Source organism: Notechis scutatus, chromosome 4 (assembly GCF_049901735.1).
Source record: "Notechis scutatus isolate UNSWTSFEM ecotype Mainland chromosome 4, rNotScu1.2, whole genome shotgun sequence".
In the NCBI taxonomy this organism is placed as follows: Eukaryota; Metazoa; Chordata; class Lepidosauria; order Squamata; family Elapidae; genus Notechis; species Notechis scutatus.
Window position 1 is genome coordinate 76700222 of NC_142012.1, and position 12999 is coordinate 76713220.

Here is a 12999-nt window from a genome sequence, read left to right on the forward strand (position 1 = left end):
ATCCTTGCGTCTTCTCATCAGCAATGTCAGAAAAAAGGGACAGAGTCAGCAAGAGACTTAAAGACTAATCCGGTTTCCAAATCTGCAGTAACAAAAGATGCGCTTCTGGGGTCATCTGTGAGACCTTCTGCTTCAAAACCCCATGTTGTACCAACAAGATCCTTCTTGCTAAAGTGAATGTTGATAACCAGAAGCAGAATAGAGCTGGAAGGGACCTTGGAGGTCTTCTAGTCCAGCCCCCTGCTCAAGCAAGAGACCCTAGACCATTTCAGACAAATGGCTGTCCAGTCTCTTCTTAAAAGCCTCCAGTGATGAAGCACCCACCACCTCTGAAAGCAAGCTGTTCCACTGATTAATTGTCCTCACTGTTTGGAAATTCCTCCTCAATCCCAGGGTGCTTCTAACCATATCCCTAGTGTTCCCTAAAACCTGAAGTTTAAGCTGCATAATTTGCCTCCTACCACATTCAAAGAAGGTCTGTAAGTTCTTTTACTCAAGGCTTGACCTGCTGTCCTTCCATTTTTCTCCCTTTTCCAGCCCTGTTAGCAAAACAGCAATTGCTCTTCTCTTCCTGGGCTGAGTTTCATGGAATCACAAGACTGCAAATTTGATTTAAAGTTGAATCTTTGCCCAGCTGAGCAGTTAGTTCCCCAATCCTTGGCAGTTATAAGCCTCTTTCCACACCTTCCATCCGTTGAATTTTTTATTCTTATTGTGGCCGTAGAATCCTCAAGTCGTAAACTTCACACTGGAAATATTTTTGAAGAGCCAGGAAATACGTCTATTACCTTGCCAACACTCCAGAGATAGGAATCATTTTCCTTTTGCAGCTATGGAAAACTAGATTTTCAATACCGGGAACATACTACCATATGTAGTGGTCTTGTATAGAAGCCAAAAGATGTTGGACAAAGATACACACATTGGTTGGAAAAAATGATAAAACAACACATTTGAAACCTGAAATATTTTTTATTAGGAATGGTACCTGAAGGTTACAGTAAAGAAAAAGCATATTTAATTATACATGTATTAACAGCAGCTAGAATTGTATTTGCTCAGAATTGGAAAAGCGATAAGATACCAATAGAGGGAAAAGTAATTGAGAAAATATTTGAATGTGCAAAAATGAATAGGTTAACATTGGTAATCAAAGAAAAAAGAAGAAACGGGATATTATATGGTATGGGATTTATTTTATCAATGGTTGGAAAATAAAACGGACAAGAAGAATACATAAAGTAATAAGATAAGATTGTTTAAAAAATAGGTATTTAGATAATACTTATAAGAAAATATGATTATGGTTAAATTGGTAAGAAAAGTATTAATTATAATCGTAAGCACAAGAAATATGTACCTAGTCGACACACGGTTGAAATGGAATGGAATTATTGTATATATAAAATAAAAAACTTTTTGAAAAGAAAAAAAGAAAACTACATTTTCCTTCTCTCCCTCCCTCCCTCCCTCTCTCTCTGTTTCTGTCTCTCCCCCCTCCCTCTCTCTCTCTCTGTCTCTGTCATGCTTTTAAGCCTAACCACACCCTCTTCCTCCAGAAGGGAACACTATAATTTCAAACAACTCTGCCTGCTTTGTTTTTGAAACTGGAAATTAGTTTCCAAACAAGAGTTTGGCCAGTGCTTTTCCACATGCCCTCTGGGGGAGATTCTCTGTTATATAAGCCCCAACAGATCTGCAAGCAGAGCAACAGGACTGGGCTCCATTTGGAAACGGAGAATCTACTGCTGAGCAGACAGCGAGACATCAACCCAACGGACAGAAACCATGTTTAAATTCAATCTTTCAGAGGAAACCTCCAAGATAGGTAACACTGCACAGGACACAGGTAAGTAGACTCTGGTCATTCTGGAATCTTTTAAATGCTCTCGTTCCTCTCTAGCTTTTCTGGGTGGAGAATTCGCTTCTATCCTCAACACGGTGTTGGTGTCTCACATCTAGCTGGCTTTGGCTGATCTAGAGACTGGGTCAACCTGGGTAGTACAGGATGGGAGGCCACCGGATAGTTGAGAGTTGCAAGCCAGATTGGGAAGCTACAAAGACCTCCCAGAAAAAGACAGGAGCCAACCTTGTGTAGCACGGCCAAGAAAAATAAACCAATGTGTAAGTTATTAGGACTTGAGGTCAAGGGAGACTATCTTCTTCTTCTTCTTCTTCTTCTTCTTCTTCTTCTTCTTCTTCTTCTTCTTCTTCTTCTTCTTCTTCTTCTTCTTCTTCTTCTTCTTCTTCCTCCTCCTCCTCCTCCTCCTCCTCCTCCTCCTCCTCCTCCTCCTCCTCCTCCTCCTCCTCCTTCTTCTTTTATTTCCAGGGTGCAACAAATAGGTTTGTTTGGAGAAAGGGATCAGTAGGAGAACACTTGTTTGGCAAGCCAAAAGTTCCTAATATGTCAAATAAACGGAATGTGAGGTAAACCTGAGAAATCTTTCCCTATGTGCATCTTTGAGGAGACTCCGATAATGCCAGATAATCCAACATGCTTGCCAAACAGTTTAATTTAAATAGTTCAAGCGGTAACTTATATTTTTTTCCCTGCTGATTTTTTCATACAGCTAGATTTCCTTCCTTCCTTCCTTCCTTGCTTCCAACCTTCCTTCCTTTCCTTTCCTTTCCTTTCCTTTCCTTTCCTTTCCTTTCCTTTCCTTTCCTTTCCTTTCCTTTCCTTCTTTCCTTTCCTTTCCTTTCCTTTCCTTTCCTTTCCTTTCCTTCTATCCTTCCTTGGGATCTTTTGTTTCTTCACCGTTTATGTTCTCAGTTTCTTGTGGCTTCTTGAGATGGAGAGAAAACATAGGGGCTCTGCAGGGAATCATTTTATAGGCCTGGTCTTTTATATGAGAATTTACAGGAGAGGGTTTTTGAAAAAACTCAACTCTGTCTTTTCCCCTCAGGTTTTTTGGGGGGAGTTAGGGTGATGTGGGGTGGAGTAAATTGTTATGTAATATGAGTACCCATTTCAGATGCTGAGGGTGCCATGCCCATGTAGATTTCATAAGTAAAAAATCAGAGCACAAACGTGTATTGAATAGAAACCCAAGAAGTATTTTAACAAGGAATTTCTTGTTTATTAGAAACTGAGAATCTTTGGTTTTCATCTTCATTCTCCCAGAACTGTGTCTCCCTGAGGCATTATTTTGTCTTTTACTCTCTTTCTCTCTCTCTTTTTAAAAAAGGTGTGGTTCAGAAAGTTGAAAGACACACTCACACACAGCATTCCGTAGCTTTCCGTTCAAGCCCCGTCAAGTCACAAGATGTTATTTTAAACTTCTCCCACGAGTAGTAATTATATACATTTATATACATTTACCAACTGACCAGAAATCAAGGTGACTTACAAAATTCCCAAAGCAGCAAATTTTACAGCTGGGGAGACAAAAATCAGAAAGATTAAGTGGTGCCTTTTAAAAACTAATAAATCTTACTATAAGGTCCAAACTTAAAAGCCGGTCTCGGATTCCTTGTTTTTGACTTTCACTGACTAATGCAACTTTCCCAAAGTTCAGCTATGACTGAAGACAGGATTAGCCCTGATAAACATTGATTTTGGCACAAGGAGTCCACCAGTTATATTTTCTTAAAGCACAGCTTTCTCATAGTTCCCCCTCCCCCACCTTCTGCTTAAGAGTTCATTCTGAGCCTGTAGCATCTGTTCATCTAACTCATTTTTTTTTTTTTTTGGAGAGTTTCTGCTAAGCTACGCATGGGAGTAAATCTTCAATTTCTCCGTTGTCTTATGCTATATCTATTTTCCTGCTCCATTAAAAAAAAAAAAAAGTTTTAATGATATTTTTATGCCAGAAGAGCAATGGTGGCGCAGTGGTTAGAATGCAGTACTGCAGGCTAACTCACTCCTCACTCCTCACTCCAGCAGTTCGATTCTCATCGTCTCAAGGTTGACTCAGCTTTCCATCCTTCCGAGGTCGGTAAAATGAGGACCCAGATTGCTGGGGGCAAAAGGCTGACCCTTTAAACCGCTTAGAGAGGGCTGTAAAGCACTGTGAAGTGGTATATAAGTCTAAGTGCTAGTGCTATCCAGTTAATGTGACTCCATGCAGAAGACATAAAGTCCTAAAAACACAATTAACCATAAAAGCACAGAAAGAGAAGGAAGGACCAAATAGGCATTGAACTAGGACCACCATCTAGCTGTCAATGTTCCCTCTGCACCGTCTTCCAAAGGACCAGTGAAAAACTATTGGGCTTTACATCTTTCCAAGCACAATGTTTTGACAAAGGAGACAAATAGGACAGCAACATCTAAGGAGAAGACTGGAACATCAAGAATTCCATACATCTCCATGGACATAACCAAATAGTTTCTCCTTTTGAATAGGTTCCAAAAATCAGAATTAATTTTATTATTCAGACAAGCGTTACCAAGGATGGAGAGAAAGCAGTCCTGAACAACCAAATAGTGGAAAATTCAACTGAAGAAAATATTTGTAGCTCAGGGTTGAACTGAGGCGTTCTTGGTGCTCTCTGAAACTCAGTAGTTCAAACTGCACATAACTCATCCTCCACTGTGAAGCATGGCCCAACTATAATACGCTGTTCTAAGAATTCAGAGATCCTTTGCAATTCGCTCTCTTGCTACATTCAGGATTCAATGCAGCATTCAGCACACCATCTTTTGCCCTTTTCAATGAACAGAGTTGAGTATCAGCTACTTGAGTTGATCTCCAAATGATCCTGGAGGCGGCTCGAGTGGGCCTCCAAAGGACCCTAGAGGTTAAACCCAAATATTCCTTGGAAGCTGGTGTTCAGACTAGGATCACGCCAGAAGCTTGAGTTGATCTGAAATGGCCTCAAGAGGCTTGGGTTGTACCCCAAATGAACCCTGGAGGCTTGATTTCACTTTGAAGTGACCTCTGGAGGCTTGAGTGGAACACCAAAGAGCCCTAAACCTTGACCATAAATAACCCTTGGAAGCTGGTGTTAAGACCAGGACCACTCCAGAAGCTTCAGTTGACTTGGAATTATCTATAGAGCTTGGGTTGACCCCAGAATTAACCCTGTAGGGTTGATTTGACCCCTGAATGACCTCTGGAGGCTTGAGTTGTCCACTAAAGAGCCCTAGAAGTTGAGTCCAACCAGCATAGAAGCTGGTTTTCAGGCGAGATCTATGATTTCTTCCTGAGGCCCTCTATTGGCAGATATTTACTGAGCAAAACAAATCAAAGAACCTCAGAGGACATTTCTACACCTGAAGGTGTCAGTGCAACCCAAGATCTTGCAGGGAGCTTTAAGTCTGCAACTCTTGTGACGGAGAACTTGTCATAAGAAATCCTGATTCCTTATGTTCCTCCCTGGTTGACCTATTCAGAATTTAAACATAGTTGGGCCTGGCTAACATTTGAGGTAATTCTGAACTATCCCAGAGATGAAGTCAAAGGAAGGCATCTCATAAGAACGGAACTGCAAACTGCTTCACAATAAAAATATATGAACATCTTCATGACATCACTGGAAGTGATGCTTGGCTTGGAGAGTTGTCTTTTTAAAGTGTGGATTTTAGTGCCACTTTAAAGACTCTTCTGCAAAGCTCCTTGAAAGTTTCACACAGTTATACAATAGAAGTTAGCATGTCAGGCATGATATTCCCCTCTGAAAAAAAATCGGGGCCGGCCAAAAGAGACCCCCACCACGCCAAGAAATCGCCCGCCCGGCCGCCGCCGCCCGCCCGCCCTGCCCTCCCGCCCGCCGCCGCCAAGAAATCGCCCGCCCGCCCGCCCGCCCGCCGCTCGCCCGCCCGCCGCTCGCCAAGAAATCGCCCGCCCGCCCGCTGCTCACCAAGAAATCGCCGCCGCTCACCAAATCGCCCGCCCGCCCGCCGCTCGCCCGCTTACATGTGCGCCCAATATAAGCCCTACCTCCTCCAAAAAAAAAAGCTCTAATTAAGATCCTGCCCACTCCAGAGTGGACGGGTATAAATTAAGCTAGGGTGGGGATGGATGGTGGTGGAGCTGCCCTACTACTTACCTTTGGACACACCCCAACACCTGCCTTGCTGGACCATTTCTTCTGCAGCCGGCAAGGCTGGCAAGGCTTTTCTGAAGGCCTCTGTAGCTGATAGCAAAGCTCGAGATCAATCTGGAGGTCTATTATCGGCTGCAGAGGCCTTCAGGAAAGCCTTGCCAGCCACAGAAGTTCCTGAAGGCCTCTGACAGTGAAAAGGAGGCCGAGGGTGAGGCATGCAAAGTGAGGTTAATCAGTGGATGATGTCCCCTGAAAATAAGACCTGGTGCCTTTTTTGATGGCAAAAATATACAGTATATAAGATAGGGTCTTATTTTCAGGAAAACATGGTACTAGCTTGGCTGTTATTTGAAAATGTAAAATGAACTGTTTCAGGCAACTGGTGTATGATTGCTGTGACAGTAATTTATGCTATTGTTTATGACTGCAGTTAACTCAGCAGGGCAGGCTGTGCAGCACGTTCTGGATCAGGTGACAGAAACTGGTCAGAAAGGTAAGACAGACAGGTTTTTATTAAGTTAGGAGTAGCACCTTCACTCTTATAGTAAAAGAAAATGGTACATTTCCCCCTCCCCCCCAATTTGGAGCAATATACCTCCTGTACAGGCTTGTAACTAGAGAAATCAGGTTTGATCTTGCTTGTAATAAACTTGTCTTCAGTTAGCCTATTGATCAGCAACCTTAAACACTCAAAGAGCCACAAAAGTCCTAACTGGAAGCCCCTTCCCCCCTGTTCAATTCTGGAGCCGACCAGAAGTCCGGTTCCTCCCACCATAGAGTCTCCTCCTAGTGGCATCCTTCTTCCTTTTATCAACTGGCAAGAAGGAGCTGCAGCAGAAGAGCCGCATGTGGCTCCAGAGCCGTGGGTCACCGACCCGAGTTAGCTTGTACCAAAGAACAGAAAACTATTCAAATCAAGAAATTCTGTTCTTGAAGGAGAAAGTCAATATTTTTTAAAAAAATCAAATGCACTTTATTAGGCAGATTTTTACACTAGGCTCCTCCTGCCACTCATTGTTCTTGGTTGGTCTCAAAGAGCTAAGCAGGGTCAGGCTTGGTTAAGACTTGGATGGGAGACCCGTTAGGTATCTCAGCTTTATGGGTAAGACTGAGAAGCCAAAAAATTTTTACCGACCAAGAAATAGCAGATTATTTTGCGCCTGAATCGGGGCCAACTTGTTATAATGGCAGTGTTACCAGGAGCGAACTTGATTTAAGGGTGATCTTAATTTTTATTTCTTTTGGAAAGCCTAGGAGGAGTTTGCAAAATCATCCTAGAAACTTATAAAGTTTGTAAATTATCCTAGAAACTATCAACACTCTGAGGCAATGGAAGAGTACTTGATTATGAATAGGACGAAGGAGAGTTCAGGGATGAAATAATTGAGAAAACATAGGAAAAAAAATCAAGCAATGATCAGGTGTCATCTATTTTCAAAAGACAGAGAAATTGAACAATTGGCAAACTGATTTGGTCTGGTCAGTATTTAATTATTTAGGACCTTTTAAAACTCATTTTAAACAAATCGGAGTTATACTTGGAAATGCCCAATTCTGCCATTTAGGGAGTTTTCTGTTAAGAAAGGGTTGAATGGGATGGTATCTCTTGTTAAACGTAATTTGCCAAGTGAACTGGGTCACATTGATCTTGGAACTTTAAATATTATCAGCAGTGTCCAAGATGACACGGGGTGGGTCAGATTATAATAATATAAAAGAAAAGGCTCTGGGCATCTACACTCTGAAGAGACTTCAGATAATTTATTTTTCTTAATTATTTTTAATTATGCATTTTCCTTTGTTATACATAATGTTTCCATTTCTACAGCGGCAGTGTGCTGTCTATATCAAATTTATTTTGAACACACATAATATTATACACGTCAGATAATTTATGAGAGGCTTCAGGGAATGTCAAGTTTGCTATATTCCCAGGGAGGCAAAGTTGTAATATTAAGAGACCCTTTAACCATCTGGTCATTTCTTTTTTAAAAGTGATTGATGACACCTGCAAAAGCGCGCAAGAAACTGGTGAAAAAGCGGTGCAAAAAGCAGCAGGTGAGATAACGGCGTGGGGAAAAAGTTTCAGCGAGAGCGGCCAGAAGAAGACCGAAGAAAAGAAGAATGTTTCAACCTAAATTGGCCTGGTCCTCCTTTTGGCACATTGGAAACGATCCAATTATCTTTGATGCGTTGGAAATGATCTTCCCATGGCTACCCTGTTAGATGTATTTGACACCTTCATTGAAGGTTAAATTATATATTGCGTAAATTTTGTCGCTGTTATCAAACATTAAAAAAAAATAGTTTCAGAGTGAATGGTGACAGCGTGTTTTCTGATCATTGCTTTCCGTGGTTATATCTGGCGAAGGAAAAGACTAAATCGTACAATGAACAGCTAAGGCAACTATGCTTATCCTATCGAAGGGAAGGATTAGGGGTAACAGGATAGCAAATTAGGGGTGACAGGATAGCTCTCTCCCAGGGGGCTGCCATAGGGGGCTGCCATAGAGAGGGGGTCAAGCTATTCTCCAAATTCCTTAAAAAAATAAACACGAATAAAATGTTCGCGTATTGTATCACTTCTTTTGGTGGAGCTACGAAAATTGCTGCTGTCAAACAAGGGGAAAAAAAAGACATTCATTTTAAATATGCTTTGACGTACAAAATTTCTAGGAATGACTGAAAAATTCTGCGCCTGTGTCGACGGGAACGGTGTGGGAATTGGCTCCTTTTCAGACAGATCCCAGCCTGTCCCCCATTGATGCGGAGTAGAAAACACAACAGACCAGAGTATGTTTCAAAATGTCAACTTTTAATAATTGCTTTTGATGCCATGTAATGTCATGAGTTATAAAGGAGCTAGAAAAAAAAAAAGCATGAATTTCCAGGAGGGGCTGGGGTGTATTTTAAAAACATCCTAACTGATTAGATTAAATACATCTGGCACTTTATAGAATTGATCTGGACACAAGACCATGCCGAGACCCTCAAGGCAGCTACGGGAACAAATCCAGTTCTGATTCGAGGCCCCCTCTAACCAATTTTTTTTCCAGGTTCAGCATTTCCAGATGAATGGAGCAAAAATTATGTCAGTGTGCCTGCCCATCTTCTTAGTATCAGTAATTTCGACCTTTTAATTGTTCAACGGGCCAACGCTAATGCTAAAAGCACTTCAAAAACTAAAGTACAAGAAGAATAAAAACTTACAAAAATTCTTTGGACGTCCTAAGGTTATGCACAAGTACGTGTTTATCCTTTAAAAAAAACAGATAAGCTAAGTGGATATGTAGTGACAAGAAGCCATTCTCCCGTGGTCTTTGTGCTCATTCAGCTTATAAATGCTCATTCAGCTTATACAAAAAACCGATTCCTGGAACTCCCCCCTTTGCACACAACCGGACAAGTGCTTAAATCAAGGTGAGGCTTAAGTACATGATTTAGAGGCAGGCCTGTAGCAGGAGCAAAGATTGGAAGGAGAAAAAAAAAAGGAAGGAAGGAAGAAACAACACAAGAGTTGCTTAAAGGGAACAACGCTTCTGGCTTCTCCTTCCTGTAACTGTAAATATGGGAAAATATGGGCTATTCCCTGAAGGTCACCCATTCAGTCTTCAGAACCGATCCAAGAGCATTTTTTTTTTTTACTCAAAAGTGCCTAAACCTACAAGAGTAGCATTGCCTGAAGCCAAAAGTGCTTGAACAGTTAATATTTCCTTCAGCGTTATATGTCGGTCGGAAGCGATGCTAAGTTGCTTACTGCGGCAAGGCCATGCTTCCCGTACGAGGAAAAAGGGAACAGGTTTTAAACTTCTCAAGATGAAACCTACAAAAACAAATTCTAGGATGGGCTGGTTATCTGTGGTTGTTCTCTCAACTTGGGAACTCTAAATACATGGATTTCTCCCCCCCGTTCCCCCAATATTTTATTTATATTTATTTATTTTATTTATTTATATAAAAGGACTAGCTTGAACGGGAGCTAACTGAGAATCATATCCACTACAGCTAAGTGAGAAAACGGTTTCTGGTGTAAACTTCTCGTAAGCTTTTTTTTTTTTTTTTTTCCCCCAACGGGACTCAAAACACGGTTGTGTTGGGTTGAGACCGAGGAGCCATTTTATGTGAAGGTCAAACCGGCTTCGTTGTATACTTTGAAGACCTTCTCGATCGCGTTGACATAGGCGGCTGTTCTCAGGTCCAGACCGAGGTTGTACTTCATGGCGGTGCGCATGATTTGCTACGGGGACATTAAAAACACGGTACTGTTAGGACTCCCAAAGATATATATATATATATAAATTTGTTTTCTTAAGTTTTCATGGTACTTACATGTATGGCATTCAGCTTTGTTCGGAGTATTTTCCCACGTCATAGTAGTTGTGCTTTTAAAGTTGTAGCGACATTTGGCAGAATCTCATCTGCCATCATCAGGCTTCTGTATAGTGTTCATCTGTGAGAAGCCTGATGATGGCAGATGAGATTCTGCCGAAACGTCGCTACAACTTTAAAAACACAACTACTATGACGTGGGAAAATACCTGAACAAAGCTGAATGCCATATTTTATATATATATATATATATATATATATATATATATATATATATATATATATATATATATATATATATATACACACACACACACACACACACACACACGGGAAACTGTTTGAACCATCATGAAGTCTTTCTGCCTTTGTGTTTATGTTCTGAAAGGCTTGTGGGTGATCTGCATACTTTGTAAATCAAAGGTGGAAAAAAAAACTATGCTCCCGGGAAGATTACTGGAGTCCAATGGCTATTAGGCTTTAGGGAAAACCAACCCTGGTTCAGGGAGTAGAAGCGGAGGAATATTTAAAGCAGTGGGGGCTAACATTTTGGGCTCCTGTGCGGAACATTGCGCTCGCGTGCCAGGACCCAGAAGGCAATGCGTATGCCCCCACGACCCCTGTGCACGCGTGCGCGATCCCCCCCCGCCGCCCCCTTACCTGCACTGCGCATGCGTGCGCCTCCCAGCTGATCTTCGGGCCTTTCTCGGCCTCCCAGAGGCTCAAGGGAAGCCTCCCACAGCCTTTTCACCCGTACGACTGTTGCAGCATCCCCACGGTTGGGCAACTGACTCATATTTATGACGGTTTGCAGTGTCCTGGGGTCACGGGATTTCCCCTTTGCAACCTTTTGACGAGCGAAGTCAATGGAGGGGAGCCAGATTCAACTTAACAACCGGGTTACTCACTTAAGCACCACAAAGTGATTCGCTTCACGGATGTGGCAGGAAAAGTTGTAAAAGGGGGCAAATCCCACGTCACAAATGTCTCGCTTAACAACGGAAATGTTGGGCTCCGTGGTGATCATAACGGGAGGAATAACAGTGTACAGGGCAGGATTGGTGAACCTTTTCGGCACCAAGTGCTGAAACCGGAGTGCCAGAAACCGGAAGGAGCAATTCCACGGCTGAGCTGAACTTCCAGTTTTCGGCGTGTGCATGCGTGTGCAGCCACCTGCTCTTCCGGTTTCCGGCGCCCCCGTGTGCAAAGACCAGCTGGCCGGCGCGCAGGCACATACCAGAACCCAGAAGAGCAACGGGCAACAGCTGGAGTGCCCGGAAAGATGGCTCTGCATGCCACTTCCGGCACGCGTGCCATGGGTTCGCCATCACGGGTTTAGGGCCTCCTGTTTGAGCAAGGGGCTGGACTAGAAGACCTCCAAAGTCCCTTCCACCTCCATTAACCTGCCTGTCATAAGACAGCAACAAAGAGAAACCGCCACTTCCTCTGGCTAAGTCAACACTTCTAACAATGCAGTTACATATAAGCTTGCGTTGAGCTGTGTCCTTTCCATGACCCGTTGCCTCAAGTTCCCTTCCCCTGCCATGTTCCTAGAAATTCCACCTTCTCCTTCCTAAATACAGAAAGTCTGATGGCTAATTGCAAGATGAATAACCGTGGCTACCCTCTGCTTTCCACTGCTAATCTTTCCGCCATAAGGCAAGCAAAACAAAGCAGAAAGGACAAAACAGGAACAGACCGATGATCCTCACCTCGCAAGGTGACCCTCCGTAGCAGCATTTAGTGTTTCTATAGCGGCGCAATACTTACCCGTGCAGATCGCTCCATGGTGTAAGCCAAGCCCGAATGCACAATGTCTTTTTCAGAGGCGCCCTGGGTGGATAAGAACAGCCATTACATGCCCGGTCGATAAAGTCACCAACCAGAGGCTGGTTTGGCTTAAGGGGTTCGAACCCCTCTTTCTAACGTCGCTTCTATGTACTGCCTTTTCATGGAAATTGGGTTAATTGACAGTTAATTGAAAGAGCCGTGGTGGCGCAGTGGTTAGAATGCAGTACTGCAGGCTAACTCACTGCTAGCAGTTCGATCCTGACCGGCTCAAGGTTGATTCAGCCTTCCATCCTTCTGAGGTCATTAAAATGAGGACCCAGATTGTTGGGGGCAAGAGGCTGACTCTGTTAAACTACTTAGAGGGGGGCTGTAAAGCACTGTGAAGCGGTATATAAGTCTAAGTGCTACTGCTATCTTCCTTCCTTCCTCCCTCTCTCCCCTCCTACTAAATGTTGACTCAGCCTTCCATCCTTCTGAGGCCAGTAAAACGAGGACCCAGATTGTTGGGGTGATATGCTGACTCTGTAAACTGCTTAGAGAGGGCTACTGTGAAGCGGTATATAAGTCTAAGTGCTACTGCTATCTTCCTTCCTTCCTTCCTCCCTTCTACTAAATGTTGACTCAGCCTTCCATCCTTCCGAGGCAGGTAAAACGAGGACCCAGATTGTTGGGGTGATATGCTGACTCTGTAAACTGCTTAGAGAGGGCTACTGTGAAGCGGTATATAAGTCTAAGTACTACTGCTATCTTCCTTCCTTCCTTCCTCCCTCCTACTAAATGTTGACTCAGCCTTCCATCCTTCCGAGGCCGGTAAAATGAGGACCCAGATTGTTGGGGTGATATGCTGACTCTGTAAACTGCTTAGAGAGGGCTACTGTGAAGCGGTAT

The 12999-nt window shown here is 43.0% G+C and overlaps 2 protein-coding genes across 2 annotated transcripts in view; one reads left to right on the forward strand and one right to left on the reverse strand.

Moving 5' to 3' along the window:
- The first annotated feature begins 1549 nt into the window (after nucleotides 1-1549).
- Nucleotides 1550-8305, forward strand: ADIRF (adipogenesis regulatory factor). The gene is made up of 3 exons (XM_087963865.1): nucleotides 1550-1849; nucleotides 6422-6484; nucleotides 7987-8305. The coding sequence occupies exons 1-3, from the start codon at nucleotides 1789-1791 to the stop codon at nucleotides 8127-8129; spliced, it is 267 nt and encodes an 88-aa protein (XP_087819991.1). The 5' UTR covers nucleotides 1550-1788; the 3' UTR covers nucleotides 8130-8305.
- Nucleotides 8306-8785: 480 nt separating this feature from the next.
- GLUD1 (glutamate dehydrogenase 1) overlaps nucleotides 8786-12999 on the reverse strand; it is a 32623-nt gene continuing 28409 nt past the window's right edge. Inside the window, exons 12-13 of the mRNA XM_087963858.1 lie at nucleotides 12091-12153; nucleotides 8786-10228 (exon numbers count right to left, since the gene is read on the reverse strand). Coding sequence (XP_087819984.1) covers nucleotides 10109-10228; nucleotides 12091-12153 — 183 coding nt within the window. The 3' untranslated portion in view covers nucleotides 8786-10108. The remainder of the gene's footprint in view (nucleotides 10229-12090; nucleotides 12154-12999) is intronic.